A 26542-nucleotide genomic window follows, 5' to 3' on the forward strand; every position below is an offset into this window, starting at 1 on the left:
AAATTTCACGTCGACTAAAGATAGAACAATTTATAATATATAAGTAGGTGGAAACCTTGTAATCCGATTATATGAGATTGAGATTTTAATATATATAATTAAGCTTCTAAAGAAAGAAATTAAGTGGTAAAAGGGCTAAACATGTTAAATAAATTTGGTTATTTGCTCCTCTATGCATTACACTAATCAGGTAGTAACAAGAAGTGAAGCATGAAAAGCAAGAAAGAGGAACAATACAGAAGCCAAACACATTCTGCATTTTAAGCCACTCAACCAGTTCAACAATTCAACACCACACTTTCAAGTCTTTGAAAGGGAACATGAGTATGGACATATACCAAACCAAGTGGAACATTTTAATAATCATTATGAAGACTTTTATGGTCTAAAATACAACATTTTGTACATATTCTGCATCTGATAACAACACATATCATTCTTACTTACACCAGTATAATTAAACTATATTCTATAGTTATTTTATTTCTGAGCTATACTTTTTTCTTTACTACTTTCCTCCTATATTTTGCAGTATACAAGACAGTGAAGAAGTTCCAACACCGGCCTCAGTGAACAGTGGCTCAGGTATTGTAACCTTATAAGGCATGAGATGATTCCTCAGGTTTGCCAGAAATACAAGAATTTCTAGCTAAATGGTTATCATCTTCTTCAATCATACGTTCTTCCTTATATGCTTCATTTCTTCCTGCTTTATTCTGTATCTAGTCTTGTTTCCGGTCTTTGTTTAGTATTTTGTCTCCTAATTAAGTGAAACTATACTAGTTTTTATTACATGATCGATATTTGATCTGTTTATACTGTGATCGTGATCGTGATCGAACTCGACCCACACTACCACACTACCAGTACTACTAATACAGTACTAATACTACTGTATGACATTAGTTTAGTAGTATTCTATAATGAGGGCACCCCCCATTGGAGATCTATGGGGGACACCCTTTCTCCTCTTAGCAGACCTGTAATTTACCACTGTTGGTGGTGGTGTTGATGGTGTGAAGCTTTGGATTTTGTTTCTTGCACTTTCATTGCTGATGCCATTTATTGATTCTTCACAATCCGACCCATCTGTCTCAGCAAACAGTTTCTTCTTCCGGAACTTTTTGGAGGTTCCAACTATCTGTGGGGAAAAAATTGAAGACTTGAAAAGTGGTGGCTAGTGTAATAGTACCAGTTTTCTTAGAACTAGAGCAACTTAAACACTTGCATTGCTAGGGCCAAAAAAAACTAACAGATTTGTGATGATAATGCAGACATTCTATTATCAAATCTCTTTTTTTTTACATGTTTCTCTTATGACATGATATAATCAGCAAAATCAGTCACTTTTTTTTTTCTGCATGCAAATATATATAATCAGTAATTAACAGTATTATTATACACAATACCTTACAACCAAGAGAGCAGAAGCTGAAAGAATCAAGAAGGCTGCGCTCACAGACTTGGCAGGTGTTGGTGACTCCTTTGCCAGGCCTAGGTTGAGGCCTTTCATTCAAGAACACAATCTTGGCACTGTTTATAATGTAAGTTTGGACCCCTGCTATGTCCACAAATTTCTGTATCTCTGACACCCTTATCACATCATGGTATGAAGATCTCCTTATCTTTGAAAAGTCATTAGGAGATAGAAGAAGAATACAAGAACAAGCCATCAGATATAAATCATCACTATTTAGTTTGACTACAATAAAAGAAAATAACAAAATGTTAAAATAATAAACAGTTTATCTCACAGGTTGAAAATCTCACATGTGCAAATCTCAATTTATAATACACTTCTTAATACACAACATCATGAACCAATGGCCATTTATTCAAATTGGACAGTAATCAATTCTTTAATGGAAGAAAATTCAAAGTGCTAACTTTAACTGGCCATCCATAGTTGACTTTGGAATGAATAATTCAGCATTGGATGGCATGTATAACCACCACCCACATGAAACCAATACAAAGACAACCATTTTTTTCAGGATCAATCAAAAGGGGTTTCATCACTGACAAAGTGATAATGCAGCAAAATTACACAATCAGAATACAGGCATCAGAATCCTTGAGTTTTACCCTCTGGGGTGGTTCAAATCACCACATAATTGGATGAAAAATCATAGATCCTTCAATAGTAACTAAATTTTTTTCATAAAAGCTCATCACTATGCAAAGTAACTAAATTTTTAAAGCATGTTTTTACCTGAATAGCTCTGTGTTCTCTGTGAGAAGCAAGACAGGCAGAACAAAGGGCTCCATTCACACAGTCCAAACAAAACATGTTACATTCACTTTTGTGGGAATCTGAGTGGACTTTGCATTGAACAAAGAAACTTGTTTGGAGAAGTGGCCTAAGCCATGGTGGCCACTTTTCTTCCTCATCATCTCCAATAGCATCTTCTTCTTCTTTGGGACCTCTCATCACCCCAATTGCATCTCCTCCACCCCCCTAATCCACACAACACAATCCACAACAAAGAACAATTAAGAGAAAAGAAAGAAACAAAAAAGGAAAAGAAAAACACACGTGTGTGTTGCATTGATGTTGGTACTAATAACACTACTAAGACCAACCATAATGATTGTTGTTGTGGATGTACTTTTGTGTTTGATTTCTCTTATGGCAGAAACAGAAATGAGAAGAAAAGAAGTTTGTCTGAATATGGTATGTTATGGCAGAGAAGAGAGAGAAGGAGGAATAAGGTTGTAGTGGTGGGTGGGTGATGATCAAGGCAGAAAGTAAAGCTAGTGTTTTTATTATTGTGCCTTTCTTCAAAGTCTACATCCAAACCTCACTCCCAACCCAAACCAAGCACCCTACCTATTTCACAATCAAGAATTGATGGCCTACTTTATTATTAATTATTTCAAAAAATAATAATAATAAAAATAATAATAGCATGAAGACAATCTTAAATTATTGTATGCAATAATTTTTTTTAATTTTATAATGATTATTTGTAAGTTACCTAGACTTATTTTCTCAAATGACAAACAGAATTAATTCCCTTGATAGTTGCATTTTTGTTGAGAGAAAATAAATTTTTCACCTTTGGTTCTTTTTTAAAAAAAATAAATTATGGATATATATGTAATGACAAAAAATTAAGTGAATAATTATATTATTAGGTTTTAAAAAAATAGGTGTATAAGTTATAATTTTAAAATTATATGAAACTTTTTCTTTTGCACAGAAATAAAAAAAATGATGTTATCCAGAAAATTAATTCTAAGAAATGTGTTATTTGAAGAAAAAAAAGTCTTTAGGTTGAATAATTGAATCAGATAGTTATAAGAGTGTAATAAAACAACATTTATTTTTATTATTATTATTTCCAAATGAGGCTCATAAAACTTTATACTTATTTAAAAAATATAGTTAATGCAGAAGCAAAATATGAGAATTAGTGTATAAATATTGTGAGAGTTAAATAGGTAAATATGAGAACTCTTGAAACATTAATGGAAAGAACATGATGGAAGCACATGTGGGAGTGATAAAGTGCTTAGTCAATTGTTATCTATAAATATCCTTTTGAAATTTTCAAAATTATCTTTTATTTTTAAATTCAAAATTCAAAGTTTGAAAAAGTAAATTTAAAATAGAAGACTGTATTATGGAAATAAAATTCTATAACAAAACTTGAAAATCAAAATCTCATTTTGAAAAGAAAATTCCAGAAAAAAAAATAATTATGAAATTCAGAAAAGTGTTTCGAAAATCTAAATTTAAAAATGTGTTATGAAAAATAAGTTATAGAAATATTTTTGATTTGCAAATTTATTTTTTTTGTCATTTTACCTTAAAAATCGAGTACATGTCCAAAATGATTGAATGCAGGAAGTAACTGCCAATTGTTTATTTTTTTTTACTATTTCAATTTGTACCATCTTTTAAATTTTATCCATTATCCTCTATTTTAGATTTGAAAATTATAAATTCAAAAAAATATAATTTAAAAATTAAAATTTCGTTTCAGAAAAGGAAATCCAAAAAAGACATTTCAGAAAAGAAAATTCAAAACATCAAATCTGAAAATACAGTTTAGAAAATAATTTTCTGAATTAAAAAATATGTTCCGAAAATCTAAATAAAAAAATTATTAAAAAAAAGAGTTTAGGAAAAATAATTTATCCACATCCTCCTTCCATATAAGATATTTTCATCATTTTGGAGAAATATTTTAGTCATTTAAATTATAAATTCTGTCCATGTTGAAATTGATATGGTAAAGCAACAATTTGCCGGCAAGTTCTTCATACATCTAATCATTTTTAACTTGTATTCAACATAATTTTTTTTATTATGAAAATGTCTTTTATTTTGGAAATAAAAATTCGAAACTAAAATTAATACATTCTAAAATTCAAAATCTCCATGATCCCTAATACATAAAATTCATTCAGGAAAAAAAAATCTGGAAATATTCCAGAAAAGAATATCCATAATGTATAATCCTATTTATCTAAGGGTATTTTTGTCTTTAACTGAAATGGGGTGCATTGATACGGTGCAGGAAGTAATTGCCCAATTTGCCTATGGTGTTTTGTACAATTTTATAAACTGTACATTTATTTTTTTTTATTCTGGATTATGAAATCCGGTAAATTTTTGGATTGGTGTTTCCGGTAAATTTTCGGATTGGCGCATCCGGTAATCTCCCAGATTGATGCTTCCAGTAGTACATGAATAACAGTGTCAATTCAAAATAAAAAAAATGTAAAACATTCATAATTGAAAAAACCATTATGGATCCGCCAATCCGTAATTCAAAATATGCATTCCGGATTCAGAAATCCATAATTAAAAAAAATCATTCCGGATCCACCAATCTGTAATAGAAATTAGGCTTCCGGATTCAACAATCCAGAAATCAATAATTTATGCAAACTTTACTTCTGGAACACCTCCTCATCGGAATGCACCATGATTCACTTCTGGATTAATGAATCCGTAGCACACTCCCAAATCCCGAAATTGTGGACTCAGTTTCAGAATTTACAAAATTGTGGGGGTGCAAGAAGAAAAATGTAGGGGTGCAGGAAGAAACTGCCAAAAAGTGAAGGCAAATTGTACTCATGGTTTCATCCTTCACCCAAAAATTTAAAATTAAACATGTTACACTAAAAAAGGAATTTTTATAATATTTTGTCTGAAGAAACCGAAATTAATAATGTGTATATATATAATAATAATTAAAAAGTAAAATAAAAATGAAAAAGTTTTTATACTTCTGAAACAATGTACGCCCTAGAAAATAATTTTATATACATGCAAAGTAAATGCATAAAAATTATAAACTTCATCACACATAACACCCAAAACAAATTCAACAGAGAAAATTGCAATTATATAAACATAAAGATGCTAATTCTAGCAAAAGAAACAATAATAAATAAGACAAATTAAAATATATCTAAATTTCTTTTATGATTTTTAATTACAACATTTAATAATAACTATTTAATTTTTAAAAATGCCAAAACGTCTGCGTTTTGCATCTTGTTGCTACTGTATAAAAGTTTCTATGAAGATTAAGAGAAATTGTTGGGTTCAGCTCTGCTCCTAGCACCGCTCCTTCACCACCGAACCTTCCACAATCGAGTGGTCGGAAGCTCGCCGGAGGCATTTGAAATCGAACTTGAACAGGTAGTCATTCTCGTATTGTGTCTCAATAGCGCTCTTTCAATTCCAGCATGATGCTTTGGTTGCTTTTGCTATGATTTACAATCTGTCCCTTTTCTGATATTCCTTAAGTTTCTATCATAATATAAGTGATTTTCAATGCTTTTGCGTTTTGATAAAGCCAAACTCCAATTACACTCTGTGGTGGTGACCCAATTCAGTGTAATTTGTGCGGATTTGTTTCCCCCTTTAACTTAAAGTAGATTTTGTATGAGAGTTTATCATAGAATGTTTAAACTTTCTTTGTCCCATGTGATTCTAGAATAATATAGAAAGTATTTAACCGATGTTTTCTACATTAGTGATTTTATTTTTTTCATTAGTTTTGCATGGATAAGTTTATCTTAACAGCACTTTAATCAATGAAGCGACTAGAATTTCTAGCATACTGACTAAGCCACTGCTTGCCTTTTTCTTAGGCTTTTATCTAACCCATGATTCTCTCACTCTTTTCTTTTTTGATCAGATCAGGCTTCTAACATAAGGAACCAGATCGAATACTCGAATTGCTAGTATATAATCTGCACCATTGACTTGCTTTCTTGGACTGAGTTCTCTTGTTGGAAGTTGTACAGGGAAACACTTTTCAAATCTCAAACAAACTAAATGTCTTCGATAACTTGCCACTTCTCTTGGGTGCTTTCCAGTTCTTCGCTGGGAGTGGTAGCTAATGATAAAAGTAATAATGTTAGACATGCTAATTTTGCTCAAATCCCTTCACGGATCTCTTTGAAAAGCAGTCATGCTTCATTGAGGACCAATCCAAATAAACAAGGCGAAGTTGAAAACTTGCATTTGATTTCTTTGACCAAACAAGGGAAGGTTAGAGAAGTGCATGAATTTATTGAAAGAATGGACAGAGAGGGTATTTCCATTAATCTCCAATCTTATGAATATCTCTTTAAAATGTGTGGAAGGCTGAGAGCATTGCCTGATGGAAGATTATTTCATAGCAGACTGCAGAGAATCTCCAACAGCAATAGATTCATTGACAATTGCATCCTTCAAATGCATTGTGACTGTAAAAGTTTTGCCGCTGCTGAGAGATTCTTTGATAAAATGGTTGATCGGGATTTGTTCTCTTGGGCCACCATTATATCAGCTTACACAAAGGAAGGGCATACATATGAAGCTGTTAGATTGCTCTTGCATATGCTGGATTTGGGGATTAAACCCAACTTCTCTATCTTCAGTACACTTATTATGTCTTTTGCAGATCCTTCAATGTTAGACCTTGGCAAACAGATACATTCTCATTTGATAAGGATCGGGTTTGCTGCTGATATTTCTATTGAGACATTAATCTCCAATATGTACGTCAAGTGTAGGTGGTTGGATGGTGCTGAAGTTTGCATTAATAAGATGACTAGGAAAAATGTTGTCGCGTGCACTGGGTTGATGGTGGGTTATACTCGAGCTGCAAGGCACACTGATGCTATGTTGTTATTTGCCAAGATGATAAGTGAAGGTGCAGAGTTGGATGAATTTGTCTTTTCTATTGTCCTCAAGGCTTGTGCTGCTTTAGGAGACTTATATACTGGAAGGAAAATTCATAGTTACTGTATAAAACTTGGGTTGGAATCTGAGGTCTCGGTTGGTACTCCACTTGTGGACTTCTATGTTAAGTGTGCAAGATTTGATGCTGCACGTCGAGCTTTTGAGACCATATGTGAACCTAATGATTATTCATGGAGTGCTTTAATTGTTGGATACTGCCAAAGTGGTAGATTTGACACGGCTCTAGAGGTTTTTAAGACACTGAGAAGTAAAGGAGTGTTATTAAATTCATTCATCTATACCAACATGTTTCAAGCATGCTCCGGTCTCTCAGATTTGATCTGTGGTTCTCAAATCCATGCAGATGCAATAAAAAAGGGGCTAGTTTCATTCCTATCCGGGGAGAGTGCTATGATCACTATGTACTCAAAATGTGGCAAAGTGGATTACGCACATCAAGCATTTTTGACAATAGATAAACCTGATACTATTGCGTGGACTGCTATAATATGTGCTCATGCTTACCACGGCAAAGCTTCTGAAGCTTTAAGGCTTTTTAAAGAGATGCAGGGGTCTGGTGTAAAGCCAAATGCCATCACATTCATAGGTTTGTTAAATGCTTGTAGCCATTCGGGTTTAGTTAAGGAGGGGAAGCAGTTTTTGGATTCAATGAGCGACAAATATGGTGTGAACCCAATAATTGATCATTACAATTGCATGATTGATATATACTCTCGTGCTGGAATGCTACAGGAGGCTCGTGAGATGATAAGGAGTTTGCCACTTGAACCTGATGTGCTGAGTTGGAAAAGTTTATTGGGAGGATGTTGGAGCCATCGGAATCTTGAGATTGGGATGATTGCTGCTGACAACATCATTCGCCTGGACCCACTAGACTCTGCTACTTATGTGATCATGTTCAACTTGTATGCTTTGGCTGGGAAGTGGGATGAGGCAGCCAAATTTAGGAAGATGATGACTGAAAGGAACGTGAGGAAGGAAGTCAGTTGCAGCTGGATTATTGTGAAGGGTAAAGTCCACCGTTTTGTGGTAGGTGATAGACACCATCCTCAAACAGAACAAATATACTCAAAATTGAAAGAACTCAATTTTTCTTTCAAAAGGGATGAGGAGTGCCTTCTCAACGAAGAGGATGCTCTATCTGACTTTACTGAACGCAAAGAGCAGCTTCTTGATCATAGTGAGAGATTAGCTATAGCGTATGGTCTCATATGCACCTCAGCTGAGAGCCCCATTATGGTATTCAAAAATACACGATCCTGCAAAGACTGCCATGATTTTGCAAAAAGAGTCTCAATAGTAACCGGTCGTGAATTAGTTGTGAGAGATGCCACCAGGTTTCATCATATCAATTCAGGGGATTGTTCTTGCTGTGATTATTGGTGATTTCAGTTTAGTTTGTTTCAAGGTCTTAGCGGCTTACTTTTTCTTAATGGTGCATCAATGACAGTATGGAATCATCTAAAATTCTATATGGACTATTGGATATGCAGAGCTTGTGTGGGGTTACTGTAGATAAGGCATCATAAACCAATGCGTTTTACAAATCTCCTTTTCCTTCATTATCCATCATCTGTTTTTCCAATTTTGTCCACATAGCAAGTTCACCTGCCCTCTATCTTCAGGTGCTCTGGCGGACCCACCTCTCTGCCTAGCCACTTCACCCTCTTTCAGCTGCCTTGTGTGTCTCAAATTATGCCATTTGGTGTACAAACTCTAACCCAAGTTTCCCAAATCCCAATGCCACGCGATCTTTGTCATGATTCTGCCAATGCCACTCACCCCACCTCTTTATCTCTGCTGTGATCTGACTCTCCACCAGCTAAACCTGCAACCCAAGCTCTTTTATTCTGCCATTGTGTTGTGTCTCCCTTGCTGTCGCTGTTCTCCATGCAGGAATGACCCTCTTCCTTATCTATGTCTGACTGCGTTTGTAAGGCTGTCTTTTCCCCTCAGATCATGGCTGGAAGTTTCAGTTTTACCCTATTTTGTTGATGTAAAATTCTGTGGTGAAATTGAATTTTGGGAACTACACATATTAAAATAGTATTTGAGAAATTTAGGAAAATTATGCCTTAGTTAGTAGTAAGTTTTTGTAATAGTGCTAATTTTATATTCTTTAGTATGTAGGCAATAATTTTAATAAAAGAATACGTAGGCGATAGTCATTACTCGTTCTTGGTGTATTCATGCTGTTAGGCACTCTATTTCATCGATGATGTGGGTTTTTCCCCCAATTAAAGAGAGCACATTAGGATTCACCTGTAAATGTTACTTCATAACCTCGGACTTAATGTAATGAATACATTTTACAAGCTCCATAGTCTAGGTAATCGAGTGCTCATTTGCATATGTTGTTTGCTTGTCTTCCTTTCTGTCATTGTTGAACATAAAGATGAAATTGTCGTTGAGTGGTTATGAATATTTGAAAGCATGTGATTGCTAACTGGATTACATTCAAAAGTTACTGAACATGGAACAGGATTCCTTCCAAAAACAACCACGGCGAGGGAGCTGCAATGTTTCTGAGACCCAACCATTACCCTCAATGTATAATCCATTCCATCTTATAAATAATGTCAAAATCCTTGTGCTATGATTTATGAATGCTAAATATTTCACTTATTAAGAAAATTTTCTGTATGGCTTTAACATGATTCATAACTATGTTTTTCTGTTGGTCATCTGCAATTTATTTTGTGCATGACGATCATTTGGAATCTTGGTTGATATCCCTTTCTGCCAATCATGGTGTCTTGTTAGCGCTTATGAGCTCGGTTTGCTAACAAACCTTTTAACAGTTGCGCACATGAATGGAGCATGCAAGGAAAATCTATTTAGGTAAGTTTATATTGTTTTTGGTGGAAATGCTAAAATGATCAAAAGTTCTCTTTCATTTGCACAAACATTAAGATAGTTGTGAGTTTTACACACCTTAAATATTCTTGGAGGTATACTAGGTTAACAACAACTTGAAGAACCTGTAGTTCTATTCTTTTAACTTTGGCTAATTCTCCCTCCACCAGATCAATTGTAATTTGTACCAATCATTTTTTTAAACCTCAAATTGCCCAGGTCACCTTTTCTGGATTTTCACATCGTATCTGCAACCGTCTTATTTATGTTACAATATAGATATGCGAACGACTAAGAATAAAATAGACATTTTCTGTGCAGTATTGGATGTAGGTTACCTTTATGTTACAATATAGATATCCGAACGATTAAGAATAAAATAGATATTTTCTGTGCATTGGATGTAGGTTACAATTGATCGGGACAATTAGCTTTTAACTTTTTTGGGCTAGGTGCATAGTTCTCTAATTTTGGGCTTTTATTTCTTTTTCATTGTCTTCCCTTTGCAGCAGTAGAAAGAGACTGCTATATCATTCATTTCACTTTTCTATTTTCTGTGAAGTTTTACATTTGCAAGTTGGAAACGAATGTAATTCCCTATTTTCAGGAATGCTTTTATTTGCATATGCTGATGGTTGTTCAGCTACCTCATACCAAGGTATCACGCAAACTCTGTAAATCCTAGGAGTCAAAGATTGATCAATGAAGCTCAAACCAATAAATCAGAATATTCAATTTAAAATGGAGGGACAAAAGCATAGATGAAATACTGACAGCGAGGAGAATATGCTGATTACATTGGACTAATACAATGCCTTTGACATAGTAAATGAAGAACATAATGATGCTCACCCATAAAAAAGTGCAATATGCTTTCAAGATTCTTACCACAACAATGCGTGCTTTTAATTAAGTTGTAAATTAATTAAAATATTCATATACCTATCTATCCATATTATAATATACTTTTTTCAATTTACCACTTCAGTTGTCAGTTTGTCATTTATAACATTTATTTTTGCAAATGAGGGAAAGTACTTTCCTCGAATTTGATGGATATTAAATTAGTTGAATTTATAAGAAATGGTAAAAATTTGTGTGATAAAAGAAGAATTCTTTAAATGAAACAAATTTAAGAGCGAAAGAAAAAATAAAGGTAAAGTTTGTGGTATCTAATAAACTAAAAGTTTAGGTGTTTGAACATACTCTAAATTAAAAGTTAGATGTTCTCATCCAATTAAAAATAAAAACATTAAAAAGTAGAGAAAATAAGTGTTTTACAAACGATTTAATTTCATAAAATTAAAATTTGTGTTTTTTAAATCAAAGAAAAATGTGTGCAATTAAATTTGTGATGAAAGAAAAAAAATTGTAAAGATTTAAATGGAAAGACATAAAAAATTTGTATACCCAAAAAATGGTTCTTTATATAAAACAAAACCAAAATAAATAAAAAAATGATAATAAATTATTTTATATTACCCAATGAACTAAGAATATTTTAATAATTGTAAACAAAAACCAATATAGAGAAAGAGTGTGTGTGTGTGGCATTAGAAGACTTCTTTCTAAAAATACTTCAAAAGGAAACTGAGGGAGTAGTGTGTTACATTATGGGTGGAGATTACAACTATTGCTTGGACAGCAACATTTTTGTTGTTGTTTGTCAAGTTACTTTATTATTTTGAGTTTGGTTGGTTTCTAAAATTGTTAATTGGCAATTATCTCCTGCACTCAATTTCAGTATAAAAAGACAAAAATATCCTTAAATAAAATGAAATACATATAAAAATACATTTCGGATTTCCTTTTCCAAAATATGTTTCTGGAATAAATTTTTTGTATTGCATGTTTTCTTATCCAAAATGAGATTTTAATTTTTTTTCTGAATTTTTATTTCCAGAATGAAAGTATTTTTGAAAAATTAGAACTGTTGGGTGCAGGTTAAAAAGATTGAGTGTAAGAAGAATTTTTCTTGTTAATTTTATTTGGAAGTTTTCCAAATAAGAAACAAGTAACGCCAAGTATGTTTGCAGAATGCTCCACATTCGAACAGAAACAAAAATGATCCATTATCAAAGGGGTTGCAAGTTCAAATTTGACAGCATAAGAAAAAACTATAAGGGTTCAGTAACAACAACACTTTTATCCTCTTCAATTCGTTATCTTCCACGAATTTAAAACATCATTGACCACAGCATCAAACTGAATGCGTTTCACATATTTGCTTCCATTTCAGGATCATTTTCTTTTATCTTTGCAACAGGCACTTTTTTGTTGCCACCTCTCAAACGGGAAGATACATTATCAATGGCAGAATTTAGTTGGCTCAACTTGTCGTTCAAGGTCTGCCTGGTACTCTGCTTTCAAAAATAACAGTAAGAAGAACCTCAGCATATTCCAATAACAAGGAAGTTTAATCAAAAGCCAAATGAAGCCTAATTACCTCTAACCCTCCATCGTAATATATTGGTCTTTTTGCCTTGCGAACCCCATACTCATCCTCATTCAGCACAGATCTTCTGATCTGAAGAGTGACCAAAATGGGAACAAGAATGCCATGAGTGTAAACAGTAATAGAGGCAAGAAGAGTACAACAATAAGAGGGATGATGCAAATATGTCTTTTTGCTAAAACTTATAAGCAATTCAACTCCAAAAAAAAAGCATTCAAAACTTTGTTGATAGAATGTTTATAGTACTTGAGACATAAAAATAAGACTAGATTAGAAGATGGAGATTAGTGACACTACATAGACATTTTTCAAATTTGTGAATAAAAATAACTTCATGACTCTAGTTTATCATCACAGCAATTTGATGTCATAATCAATATAGCATATACAAGAGAAAATTCAGTAACTCCTTTTCTCTCCTCAGAAGAACAAATTATCCATTGGAGCATGAAACAAATGTTCCACTTAGTAATGAGACAACAATGATAAAGTTCACAAGTCCATTGTTGAGTCAGTCCAGTAATGACTTAATTTCCTTGTAGAGTGAAGAAATAAAAGTTATTTTTTTACAAAAGTTATCTACCACAGTTAATGTATCATACTATCCCTTTTTTCAATTGTATAATCAAGCTTGTTCATCATCATTGTTTCCAGTTATATTTTGTAGTCATAAATAAATTTAAAATTAAAGCAAAAAGGAATCACCTGGGGAGCAAAGATATAAGCTACAGTTCCAAATACTGCACCACCCAGAAGAAAGCCAGCAAGAAAATCCTCACCTCCACCTCCTCTATTATCACTATACAAGAAAGAACAATAGATCTTTGCATAATCTTCCAAAACAACCAACTAATAAGATAAGCTCACGAGAAAACTCCAACCATTTCTCCAAGGACCCAGAATTTAAAACACAATTGGCACCAAAACAATCTCAAGAATAATGAAATAAAAATTAGCACCAAAGTGGCTAGTTGTTACCACTCTTTTTCTTCCAATACAGGGAACACCAAAAATTAAATAGAGATTCCATTCCTGAAACTCCATGTTTAAAGATTTATAAAATGATTCCAAGCAGATCATATAAACGTGAGATATAAATGAACAGACAGAACCATATCTGGTTCAACAAGAAAACTGGCAAGTGTTATGATGGTTTGATTTATTTTAAAACACAATAACATGAAATTTTTTTATTTTAAAACACAATAACATGATTTTTATTTATTTTAAAACACAATAACATGATTTTTTTTGCTGAATTTCTAACAAGTCCAGATGCAAAATAAGGTGAAAATGGCATACCGGTATTCAGCACAAATTGATGAAGAGCGATGGTTCTTCTTGATCAGAAGGTTTGATCTCCTTTGAACTGGGAACTTAGGTCCAATCCCACATGGGTTACGCCTTGTTAACAACAGCTCACCAGACTTCACATGAGATCCTCCTACTCAAAAATACAAGAACACCAAGATTTATTCCACAGATATTCTCAAATCACTGCTGGGAATCATAAAAAAAACGCAAATTAACAAACCCAGATGGAAAAAAAACCCTAAAAAATCAATGTTAATGCCTGAAAAACAATGATAAAAAGGAAAAGAATTTGTGATGCAGCACACGAAGAATGCGAAGAGGGAGAAATTGATTAACCTGAAATGGAGAAGGGTGCAAAAGAAGTAGCCATGGTAGAAAGAAAGAGAAAGAGAGAAATTTGTGAGTGAGAAATGTTTGAAGTATTAATATCAATTCCTGCACCAATCTTTCTTTGAAAATGACGAAAAACGAAAATCATGTTTCAAAAGACGAAAATAACCTTTTAAATGAGGGGTTAGAAAAAATTGTTTTTGTAAATTTTTTCTAGAATATTTTGAATTGAATTTTCAGAAGATATTTTTTAATATTGAAATTTTTATTCAGAATATATTTTTATATTGTGTTCTGGATTTTTTTTCTTCTATATACATTTTTGGATTTTAATTTCTGTAACACATTTTTAAATTATGAAAAAAAAATTCAAAATATATTTTTAGATTTTGTGTTCTAAATTATTTACTTTTGATTTAGTAATCACTGTTCGTCACCACAATTTTTTTGTTTAATTATCTATCTGCATTTTCATAACTTAAAATAAAAATTTCACCATTTTTTAAATCACTTTTTGTTAATATTTCAATTTTAGTCTTCAACCAGTACGATCATTTTGTCATCTTAAATATTTATTTAATATATATAGATATACTAAATGTGTTTTAGTCATATTTCAGATATTTTTCAATATTCTAAAATATCATATATATGAAAAGGAAGCAATATTAAATATATTTATATTTTTATTTAAACATTTTCTTCATAAAGTACAAGAAAGATTTGTGAGAAAAATATACCATTACTCATACAGGATTATAAATGTATATTTATTTTTAATAGTATTATCAAAGAAATAAATACAAACTTATTTTAAAAGAAACAATAACTTTATTATTAAAAGGTGTTCTTTTAATTTTGTTTATATCAAGATCATCGGAATCAATTATGAAGTATTAATATCTTTCAAAACATAAAAATATTATAGTAAACATTGTTTTAATTAATTAAACTTTTCAAAGTTGTTCCATAGAACATTTTAAATAATACGATGACTTGTTTTTATTCTACACAAATATAAAAACCACTTAACTTAATTTTGTCCGTAAAAAAATTATTAATCCTGTAATATTATTTTAATTATTAAGAATTGAAGTTTAAGTCTAATTTAACCTTATAACACATATTTATAAAGTGATGTTTATATTCACTTATACACTATCTATGAAATGATAATAATCTCTAGTCAATGTGTAATTTTCAACACACTCTCCTCTTGTCGAAGGTACCAACTCTATATAGTTTCTTACTGCACCCTAACAAATTTCTTCCTACACCCCATCATTATCATTTTATCTATGAAATGATAATAATCTCTAGTCAATGTATAATTTTTAACACACTCCCCTCTTGTCGAAAGTACCAACTCGTGTGTGAGACTATAGACCGTTTCTTACTGCACCCTAACAAATTTCTTCCTACACCCCATCATTATCATTTCCAAATAAGACTGTTTTACCCCTTTTAAAAATGACTTCTAAATTATTTTTTTTTAAAATATTTCCAAAACATATTTTTCAAAAACACATTTTATTAATTCGGGAAAATCCATAAATTAAAAAAATGCATTCCAGAAAGGATATTATGGAATAATTTTTTGTCATCCGGATTTCCTATTCCAAAAACACTATTTGCTTACAAAATCCTTGTTCCAAAAACACTTTTTTGCTTACGGAACTTCTATTCCAGAATCACATAAAACTAATGAAAGGATAATTTGGTATTTTAAAGAATGTAGGAGTGCATGAAGAAAAATATAGGGGTGCAAGAAGAAACTCTCAACTATATATTATAAATAATCCGATAAGAGTCCAATAACAGATGACATGATAAACTTAACAAAAAATTGCTAAAATAGACTCGAACCTGACTCTGTTACCATATTAAGAAATGTTAAGTCTAACTCAACCCATCAAACCAACTTATAAGGTGATGAGATTTATATCCACTTATATGAAATATCCTATAGTAAATGTTGGGTCTCCAACACTAATGACATAATTTAGTCTAATCTTCCATGTAATTTCATTTAATTGGATGAAAATGTCACCATGTTTATAAGTTATCTGTTTCTCTAAGCTAATATGAATTGTTAAGGACTGCTATGATTGCAGGTTTACAAATTTCAACTCAACACGGTTGTTTAATGCATATACCACAAATCACATTGCAACAAAACAAAGCAGCGTTACAACACTGCCATTAAGATTTGCTCTTAAAATCGTATCATGAAATCATGAACTTCAATTTCTGCAACAAGAGTTGAATTTCAACATAGAACTTGTTCAACAATTAAGAGCTTACCGAGTGTGTGTCTGTGTATATAAGGATGGAAAAAAAGACAGAGCATGGAGCCAGGAACAGAGGAAACCCTGCCATAAAAATAGTCATCCGCAAGTTCCTAGTAACATATCTGAAATTATGCCGGCTTCAATTCTCTCTATATATACAAACAGCCGTAAACTATGCATTCTGAAAACAAACAAAAAAGCTAACATAAAAACATGTATGTGACAGGATTGAAAAGAGAAAAGAAAAATTATTGGCTCTTGTTGTGGACAATGGCTCCTTCTTGTGTAGGGAGGGGCTGGAACATTATATATCTATCTATCATACAGGCTGGGCCATCCGGAACAAGATAACATAATTTACATGATTCCAACATATATATATAAAGCCACCAGCAGATTTATTTTCTCCCAAAAAGGAAAAACGAGTTGTTCATACGCTGCCCATCAGGTAAAAGCTCTGCAGGTTTTATGTGTTCCTTGTTTGGAGATGGAAAGGACAGAGAGAGGGAAAGTGATGCAGCAACACCATCATCCTCCTGCACTTCTCCCAAACTTTCTGGGCGGTTATTTTGCCTCTCCACTGGCCCTACTAAGAAGGGCAGCATACCCTTTGGCGCAGATGGTGTGGGAAGTGCTTTTGTTTTGCCCCCTAAAGCGAGCTCTAGATTGGGAATCCCATCTTGGAATCCTTTATCATACTCACCAACAACCCCTTTGGTTGACAAGCTATTCAGCACAGATACTGAGTTGCTAATGTTGTGTGTGCCCACTGGAAAGAAGGTTCTTTCCATTGTTCCTAAGTCCTCCCTGATAATTTTCTCATCACAAGCTTCCACACATCCCTTGTCCTCAACTGAAGAACCGGAACCAAGATCATTTCCAAGAGATGTAATACTGTCATTAAAAGAGTCTCTACCTCCAGAACCATAGATCCCAGAGAAACATGTCTTAAGCTTCTTGTCAGAACTTTCTGTGTGTTCTAACTTGACATTTCCTTGAGTCCATGGCATTTTCTGACAACTGACAGAAGAACCCTGCATGATTGTGTCAGAAAGATCTACATGTTTAACTTTATCATTAGGTATCTGACAGTTGATCCCTTCTGCACTTGGGTCTCCCTGAAAAGTTGCCTCCAAGTCAATATAGTGATCATCTTTCCGTTTCCTCTTGGGAAATTGCCCATCTTCTTCAACATCCATTTTTTCTGAAATTTTATCCTCACATATATTGTTTACAAAATCTGTTCCTTCCTCCTCAAGTGTTACCTCTAAGTCAATATAATGATCATTTTTCTGTTTCCCCATAGGCCCTTTCTTATCTTCACTACCAATACTTGTTATTGAGTTTTTATCCTTACTTAAATCGCTTGCATAACCTGTTTCTTCATCGTCAATATTTGCCTCCAAATCAATATTGTAGTGACGATGCCCTTTTTGTCTCTCCTTAGGCCTTTGCTGGTCTTCATCAGTGTTTATTTTCTCAGAAATTGTATCCTTAGTAATATTGCAAGCGGCAGCTTCTTCAGAAGGAATCACAGACAACGTTTTCTCTTCTTTGACAAAAACATCAGAATCAGTTTTTGTTTCCACAATACTGCTGCTAGCACTTTTTCCCATAGCTTCAGGAGGTTTAGAGTCTTTGCACTGTCCCTGTTCAGCTACACTAGCTTTCTGCATAAAGCAAGAACATCTTTCAACAAACTGAGAAGATTGGCATCAATGATAACAACTACTCTTCACAAAATGGTCTTTTAAATAGTGATCCTCAAGGTAGTTACAATTCACAGCATAGCTTACAAGCAAAAAGATGATAGACATACAACCAGGGAATTATGCATAAAGCAAAAACATCTTTCAACAAACTGAGAAGATAGACATCAATGATAACAACTACTACTCACAAAATGGTTTTTTAAATGGTGATCTCAAGGTAGTTACACTTCACAGCATAGCTTAAAAGCAACAAGATGAGAGACAAAACACGGGATTTCCTCCTGACATATACATAAAGAAATATTTTTATCACAACCGCCATGCTTTTGCCATTCAACACAATATCCACTATATTTTTTGGCCCTTTTCTGACTTGCTTCCACACACCACTAACAGCATTTCTTCAAAATACACAGTATGAAGGACAATAACCAGATCATAACGTTGACGTCAGCCATGCATTGAAGTAGATTTTTATCAACTTCAAAACAAAGCTTTCAGACTATCAAATTTAAGTATTTAAGGATAAAAGCATTACCAGGGACGAATCAGTGGAGTTCATATCTTGACATAACAGAGTTGTGCTGGTTGGAACCCATTTTGATCCAATCCTACCATCTAGCTTCTCTATGTTTACTTGTAAATCCAAATGTCTCTGGTCGTTGACATCAACATTCCTACATCTGGTGGTTGGATGTTGGTCTGTGGATGTGGACGGGACAAGTGCATTGCATGCTCTATACCGATCAACTGTTTCTTCATCCTTGCACTTTGGCAAACAGTGTGTCTCAGGTACCATCAAAACAACAGAGGAAGATTTCTCCTCAACCGGCATTCCATTCAAACTGGGAATACAAATCTTTTTTGTAGAATCTGAATGATTCATCTTCCTTCCCCTAAATATGCCCCATAAGAAAAACAACATATTCCAGCCTGCCAAAAAATAGGATCATTAGCATTCCAAACGTGTGACAGTGAATTTAAACAATTATTTTCTTTTTAAAACAGCCACACAATCAGTCATCTAAACTGCAAGCCAAGCATGCCCATTTGTCAAGGACAAACCCTCCACTAAAATTGAATGGTTTTATATCTAACATGACTCCTTAAAGAGCACACCTATTGTGTGCTAATATTTTTTTTAAGAATGACAAGCAATATCGAATTCATGACCACTTCACTATAAAGGGTTTGATTCTCCAACTGATACAAACATTGGGAGAACCACAACACAAAAGCTAGCCACCATGGTGTGCAAAAAAACCCAAATCTCATACTTCCAATGTGGGGCTCAAGTTCCAATCTTGTGATTCAATCCTAACATTCCACCATGCTAACCCCTGTGCCACAGACTAGCTGACTGTACAGTGGCCTCTGAGAGAAGTCATCAGCAAAAATGAGAAACCTGGAGTCACAACCTCTGCTTCCTATATTCAACTAAAAGACAATATGGAAGGATCTAATATCAGTAGAGAACCTCCCAAAAGCTCAAGTTATTAGGTTAAGGCTCGAGAAATTATTTTATATCAAACATCCAATAATGATCAAAAGAGGAACTAAGATTGACTGAAATTTAGCACTAGTGACACTAGTGCCTAAAGAATGCACTATCAAATTATTGTTTTTGTCTTGGTCCAAAAACAACATAGAAAATTCATATTTTTTGCAACCTTAAGCATTGCATAGATACTATTCCTATACAGAATTCCGATATCATATAAAAAGAAATATATAATACTGACTCAAAATAAATGAGATCATCACTCATGAAAATGACAAATAACCACTGGCCCAAAAGAAAACACATAAGGTGCACTATAAAACAGAAGAATGCTATTCTTCGTGGAGAATTCTCAAATAATCTTTCACCGAGAATTGCACATGAAATAATTTAAGCAGTACATGAACACTAATCAAAGCATAAACTTCCAACAAAGCCTGACCTTGCAAGTAACCTTTCACACATAGCTTAGAATGTTAGATTGATTGACAAATGTATGGAATAATTCCTTACGCTGTGAATTTTCAGGAAGCTGGTTGGAAGGGAATATCAGCAGTTCAACATCCTCAAAGTTTCCTTTAAGTGCTAAATCATTTCTAATCATGCGATCCAAAAGACCCTTGTAGTGTTTCTCATAACTGTGTCAGAATATCATTAAAAAGTCAATTATTACAACTAAGAAATGAAATAAATATTTCCATTTCATGGTCTACGGTCAATATAAGAATAATATCTGTATACATGCCTTTCAACATCACTGGCAAAGAAGTATAGAGCTATATTATCTTCACTAACACCACCATGATGAAATTGTGAAGGCCACAAGCTCGTGCGAGAAGCTTCATTGAAAGAAACCTTAGGTAGAAACTTGTTCACTGCACCAAGAACCTTAGGAGAAGCACAAGAGGATAAATGCGCCTGAAGTCCAGTATATAAATCAGGAGGCTTTCCATTTCTATGCACTTCAAAGACACCCCTGCAAACAAACAACAAAGCTTATGCATATTGCGAAACAAGACAATTAATAAACACCTAAGAGAAATCCAGAACAAGAGACAAGCTAGTTCATCATAAGATGTTCCATACTGCCAGATGTATTCGTATTCAGGAAAGGCCAACGTCTTCGAAGGAAGAATCGACAATGTCATGGCTTTATCAGACATGTCTCTCACTACAGGTTTTCCAGCTGCAAGACAAATGGAACCTAACTTTCCTGGTTGGGATCGAAAATCAGTCGGACAAGACTTGAGTTGCTTAAAATCATTGGCAGATGAACATTTGGAAGAATCTGAGGTAGAGTTCTCAAGGATTTCCTGTTGTTCAGGGGTTTCTTCAACAGACATACTATTCTTCGGTGTGCTGGAAACCAAGATGGGGTCATTTGAAGTCACTTCACAATTCAAATCTGTGCCTGAGGTAGAAACTTCATCGGTTTGGTTAGATACTTCTTTCTTTTTGTAAATTTCAGGTCTTCTAAGTAAAGCAGCCTGGATAGCAGCTTTCAATATATTGCCTTTATGCATCTCATCTTTTGAACTACTTGATGTAGTTACAGATATTTCAGCACCAGATTCTTGTGTAGTGCCAGCGGTGCAACATTCGATAGCATGGCCAAATTCCTTACACTTTTGACAGAATGGACCTTTTGAAGAAGTAGGAACAACTGGCCTTACACGGTCACTAGAACTATCTCTGCTTTTCTCAATCTGATTAGCTGTCTCCCGTGTTCGAGGCAGCACATCCTGTTGAGCTTCATCAACACGGGTTGATGTTCTCTCTGTAAAATTCAGAGAAAAATGAAATTAGAAATAACATTATAAGATAGCACATTTGAAGCACAAAACCTAGTACTGAAAGAAGGATGCCACACCTGAAAATAAAACCAAAATATCAAGGGCAGCAGATTAACCCCTTCACCCTCCCCGAAGAAAAAAGAAAATACAATAGCAGGAATAGAGATCACACCTGAAATAATTTGAGGCTCCAAACTTTTCCGGTTCATGCTGCTCATTGACCTTGATAATGCACTTGCTTTTCCATCCTGAATAACCTTCACCTCTCGATTGTTGTTCACTGCGGAAGGTTTACTGGATTCAGCACGAGGTGTGAGCCTTTGATCACCCTTAGGACTGGAAACAACAGAACTAACCACAGGCCGATCAATCCTAGATGGAAATTTCCTGTCAAGTGCACCTGATTCTTTTAAATGTCTAGATCCTTTCAAATCCTGCATAGCTGCAGACTTGGGTGAAAGCATTTTAACTTTTGATTCAGTTGCATTTGTTCGCCCCAAACTTTGAGATTTGAATAATGTCGATTTGCCAGTCATCCGAGCAGGCATCTCCATGTTCTTTGAAGCATGTTCATTACCCCCTTTTGATTTTGGGGGAACAACTTCATCAACAAGTTTGACTCTTGGCTTGGAATTTACATTGTTGAATGAATTAGATTTCAATAACGTACCTATTCATAAGAAACAATTTGTGCATGGAATAAATGAAACTCTGGGATATATGATACAAAATCATTACACACAGGAAAGATAGAAAATTGCAGTGAAGCACAACATCTGAAAAATAAATCCATACCCTTTGGAGTTTGACCCCGGGGACCAATGGAAGGAGAGCGAGCAGTCTCAGTGTCACTACCACCAGAGTTGTTTCGACTAGGTATCGGAAGACCAGTCTTCACCTTAGATTTATTTAAGGTCTTAAATGAAGATTCTCGGGACAGTGGAACTAATCTCTTGGGGCTTGACGTCTTTGGTGACCCTGTGCTTGATTCAAGAGCTTGTCTTTTTGCTGCTGGAGCTACTTCAATGTTATCAGAAAGTCTTTTGCCAGAAACTTGTGAGGTTGAACTAACTTCAACAATTTTCTTGTCTTCAACATCTGAACCACAAAATTTAATTCCACAAAAATGTCAGCATACAGCCATAGATACGGATATATGGGTGAGTGCATGAACGTTTATGTACTCAACATCAGAGCATGCAAATTCAGTTCACAGAAAGTACAAAGGGTGTGTAAAATGTCGGACCCAAAATGCCATTCTTATGATAAGATATACAACTTCACTCTTACCCGGTTTTTTATTTTCATTCTCCTCTGCGTCTTTGCATTCTTCACACAACCAATCCCCTTCAGGGACTTTCTCAAGCATTTCTCGCATGCAGTAGCTGATTCAAAGAAACAATAATGGTAAAATTCAGTTTGATTATTAGAAAAATAAATTTGCAACAATATTAATAAAAACTGAAAAATAAGGAGAAAGTTTCTTATGCATACGTGTGCTCTGCACCGTCACTGCACCTACTACATATAGCAAGTAGATCCTCCCGACCAGCATCTCCACAGATGTCACACACCTTTACCTATGTACCAGATAATGCAATCAGAAATGAAATTTGAGGTTAAGAATCTCCACAGATGCCATTGCATTCAAATCCTCTTAGTTTCATCTCAATCAAATGTAGTTTCAGTAGAGAGAAAAGGAAAGATACTCACATCATGTTCCACAACATCTGATTCATCACTCTCATCTTCAGATTGAGTTTCCTGCTTCGCAGACGATCTAACCAGCTGTGCAGCTTTCTCGCACTGTCCATCTTGAACTGAACATTTAGGATCTTCATTGTTAGCTTCACATACCTCAGTATCTGCTTCTAACTTTGGGCATACTTTTAGTGAAATGTTGGAAGTACTCTCAATAAGACCATCCTTAACCACAATACATTTCTCACCAGAAACAACAGGTTCCCTCTCTTTGGTACATGATGAACTAAAATTCTCAATGGTGCATTCAGACAATTTCTCTGACACACGAGAACATGAATCCCTCTCCACATGCATTATTATTCGCTCTTCATTCTTTTGATGGCTAACATTCACTGAATTAGTATCACTGGCTCTACTAATACAAGAAGTGTTGTCATCATGACCTTCTAAATGCTTGGAATCCTGATACTTATTCGGAATGATCTGTCTACTCTTGGCATTTTCAGACAGTGCGTCATGACTTGAATTAACACTCTGCATATTACTTGCTTCACTGACAGTGTTGCTTTCACAAGCTCTGCTCCTGAGAGAGTATGCATTGTCCTCATCCATAGAGTACTGATCAATAGCCTCTCCTATGCGACAGTTTTCATCAGAAAACTCTTCAGCCTTTGACCCCGTGAGAGCATGATTGAGATGCATGCAAGATGAACAAGGAGCAGAACACACATTGCAAGTTCCCGATTCAATTCTCATATCAGTGTTCTGAGTCATGGAACTTTTGACAAACCTTTTCCAGATTGAGCTGATACATAATCAAAACAAAACACAAGTTAAAGGAAAGATGAAAATTTTGACTCAGACACTCACAATTGCTTTCCGCAGAGATTATGTATACCTCCAAACCAATAATAACAAATTTTCTCTAAGTTACACCCTATAATTAACACAAACGACTTATCAGAATTCAAATGCACAGAAGCTGCATTAGGTTATAGTATCATATTTGTGAACCATATTTTAAAGTTCTGAGACTGGAGTTATCTTTTTCTCTGATATGTGAACATAGTGCCATTCATGGATTTACTTGGATACGGGGTAAAGTTGCAACATTTTAACATGGATGTACTCAACAGTTGTAAACAGAGAGAAAGATGAAGACTATAACTAATTCCAGAAATATAGTTTTTCTTTGTACCCATGGAATTTTGCACAGATAAGCAGCTTCTCAACAAGGACAACAGGAAATAAGAAAACAATAAACCAAACATGCATACCAAGACCAACAATGCACACACATGATACATTCATATATGCATATAATCGCCCACTTCTACAGTTTTCGCACAATACATGCTTACAAAATTTATCTCATGGCAACTTGCCGGGCATAATGATTTTAATGCTATTTTATCTGCCCACCCCTCCAGTTCAATAAACCATAAAGTAACTCAATATGGCAGATATTTCAGAGCAACAAAACAAAAACCGGATTACCATAAAAGAAAAGGAGCAGCCTCTCAATTACCCTGTTATCTCCGCATGTTCTCCTGGAATATTACGATGATTGATTACCCATAACCGAGGTTCAAGAATCTGGAAACTGCTCAATGTATACAGAATTTACATCCAAACCACACTAACAAACATTATCCCAACTTTTACATAAAAAAGGTACTAAGCAGGTACCACTCATGAGATGCTTCTCTCAACCCAGAATCTAACAGAGATTACAATTTCACAAATGCTAATTGAAGTGTGCTAAAGGGTCCCCAAAAAACAAAAAAACCCCAGGTCCCAGAACCCATTCCACAGACAAAATGAAACCCTAACCCAACCACGCAGTGAATTATTCTAAAATTCCCCCTGTAACAACCAACAAGTGCCCTACTGTCCCAATCAATTCATCTCAACACAACAAGAACATTTCCAATCAATCAACAAAACAAAAGGAGCAAAATATATTTCAAGAGGGTAAACATAAATCAGAATAAAAATTAAAAAAGAAAACCCTAACATAAAAAAAAATAAAAATTGAGATGGAACCCATCTTGTTTGCATTGCAAGCCTCACCTTTCGTTAGGCAAATTCTTCCGATGAGAAAGATGAAAGCGCGATGTGGCGGAAATCTGCGCCTTGGAAATTGGGGTTATGAGAGTTTAGAGTATCTGTGACGATCCACCAAATGGAGATTCAAAATGAAGGGTTCAGAGATGAGATGAAGAGCATGCAAATTTCACAGCAAAACACACACACACCCATTGAGACACGGAATTTCATACAACCAACAAACTCCTATATATTTATACTCAATAAAATTAATTCATGGATAAATTATATATAATAAATTTTCTTCCGTTTTTTCTTCTTCTCTCTTCACTTTCTCTCTGATCTCAACAAAAATATAAATAAAAGTGAAATCTTTGAAATGGGCTTTTTATTTTTCATCAGAATCCAAATCCATTTATCTGACCCAGCTGGCTCAAACTGCCATTTCTCTCTCTCTCTTTCTCCCTTCTTCAAAAAAATTCCACCTTTTCTAAATCAAATTCATCATTAATCAAGTCAATTTTCAAATCCCTAAAACAGAATTCTGGGCCATTTCCATTTCACATAATTTTTTTCCTTTTTTATTTTCTGTTTTTCACGTTTAATTTGTATATATTTGGTTTTTTATATTTTTTCATCAGTTGGGTATTTATTATTTATTCATTCGGTCATTTAATATTTATTTAGGTTTTATTAAAGGTGGGGCCCACGAAGACAAACAAGTCAAGGTGAATGAAGTGAGCATTCCGCACGTGTAAGTTTAGTGAGGCGTGTTAGCTGAAGGGGAGCGCGTGGTGAGGGCGCGCGTGGTGAGGGTGCGCGTGGGGATTGATGAGACCTCTTTGGCAGCGTCTCTGCCTCACATTTTATGTCATTCCTCGGAGGCTATTGTTGATATATTATAAAATAATATGAATTTTACTTTTTATATTCTCTTTAATTATAAAAAATAGTGAGAAAATTGTAAATATTTAAAATTGGTTCAAATTATATTAAAAGTTTACATATTTTAAATTAGTTTTTAAAATTTGATATTAAAAAATAAAATAATATACTAAATCAAATACATGTTAAAATAGTGCCATTCTCCTAAACCATGTATTATATTTAAATGAAAGTGAAACTATAAAAAAAAAAAAATTGACTCCTAACTATGTGAAACTATACTAACATAAAAACAAATATTAATATTTAAGAAAAAATATAAATTTTAAAAGTTATATAATATTGATTAAGATTCAAAATATAAAAAAATAACTAATATAGATTATAAATATATCTTTTATTAATAAGAGGATTAAACTTGAATAATCTAGTTTAAAGT

At 33.9% G+C, this 26542-nt stretch overlaps 4 protein-coding genes across 6 annotated transcripts; 1 reads left to right on the forward strand and 3 right to left on the reverse strand.

Moving 5' to 3' along the window:
* Positions 1-333: 333 nt before the first annotated feature.
* LOC137810340 (protein RGF1 INDUCIBLE TRANSCRIPTION FACTOR 1) lies at positions 334-2742 on the reverse strand. 2 transcript variants are annotated; one of them, XM_068611553.2, is made up of 4 exons: positions 2584-2738; positions 2213-2458; positions 1410-1625; positions 334-1141 (listed from the first exon to the last, which is right to left on the reverse strand). In XM_068611553.2, the coding sequence occupies exons 1-4, from the start codon at positions 2584-2586 to the stop codon at positions 908-910; spliced, it is 699 nt and encodes a 232-aa protein (XP_068467654.1). In that variant the 5' UTR covers positions 2587-2738; the 3' UTR covers positions 334-907. The 2 variants fall into 2 exon arrangements, with proteins under 2 accessions (XP_068467654.1, XP_090154247.1); XM_090298121.1 differs by lacking the exon at positions 1410-1625 and having other exon boundaries at positions 2584-2742.
* A 2761-nt stretch (positions 2743-5503) lies between these two features.
* On the forward strand, positions 5504-11056 carry RARE1 (Pentatricopeptide repeat (PPR) superfamily protein). 2 transcript variants are annotated; one of them, XM_090298119.1, is made up of 3 exons: positions 5504-5659; positions 6162-10054; positions 10677-11056. In XM_090298119.1, the coding sequence occupies exon 2, from the start codon at positions 6302-6304 to the stop codon at positions 8597-8599; it is 2298 nt and encodes a 765-aa protein (XP_090154245.1). In that variant the 5' UTR covers positions 5504-5659; positions 6162-6301; the 3' UTR covers positions 8600-10054; positions 10677-11056. The 2 variants fall into 2 exon arrangements, with proteins under 2 accessions (XP_090154245.1, XP_090154246.1); XM_090298120.1 differs by having other exon boundaries at positions 5515-5659; positions 6167-10054.
* Positions 11057-12116: 1060 nt separating this feature from the next.
* Positions 12117-14317, reverse strand: LOC137810342 (uncharacterized). The gene is made up of 5 exons (XM_068611554.2): positions 14175-14317; positions 13827-13968; positions 13230-13323; positions 12516-12596; positions 12117-12429 (listed from the first exon to the last, which is right to left on the reverse strand). Exons 1-5 carry the CDS (start codon positions 14314-14316, stop codon positions 12286-12288), a joined length of 603 nt encoding a protein of 200 aa, XP_068467655.2. The 5' UTR covers position 14317; the 3' UTR covers positions 12117-12285.
* Positions 14318-16519: 2202 nt separating this feature from the next.
* On the reverse strand, positions 16520-25810 carry LOC137810344 (ASI1-immunoprecipitated protein 2). The gene is made up of 11 exons (XM_068611556.2): positions 25243-25810; positions 23179-23974; positions 22960-23045; positions 22756-22850; positions 22261-22563; positions 21638-22135; positions 20759-21449; positions 20418-20648; positions 20186-20310; positions 18710-19104; positions 16520-18129 (listed from the first exon to the last, which is right to left on the reverse strand). Exons 2-11 carry the CDS (start codon positions 23941-23943, stop codon positions 16858-16860), a joined length of 4461 nt encoding a protein of 1486 aa, XP_068467657.2. The 5' UTR covers positions 23944-23974; positions 25243-25810; the 3' UTR covers positions 16520-16857.
* Positions 25811-26542: the final 732 nt, after the last annotated feature.

The sequence above is a fragment of the Phaseolus vulgaris genome, chromosome 2, assembly GCF_051622355.1.
Source record: "Phaseolus vulgaris cultivar YP4 chromosome 2, ASM5162235v1, whole genome shotgun sequence".
NCBI classification, from domain to species: domain Eukaryota; kingdom Viridiplantae; phylum Streptophyta; class Magnoliopsida; order Fabales; family Fabaceae; genus Phaseolus; species Phaseolus vulgaris.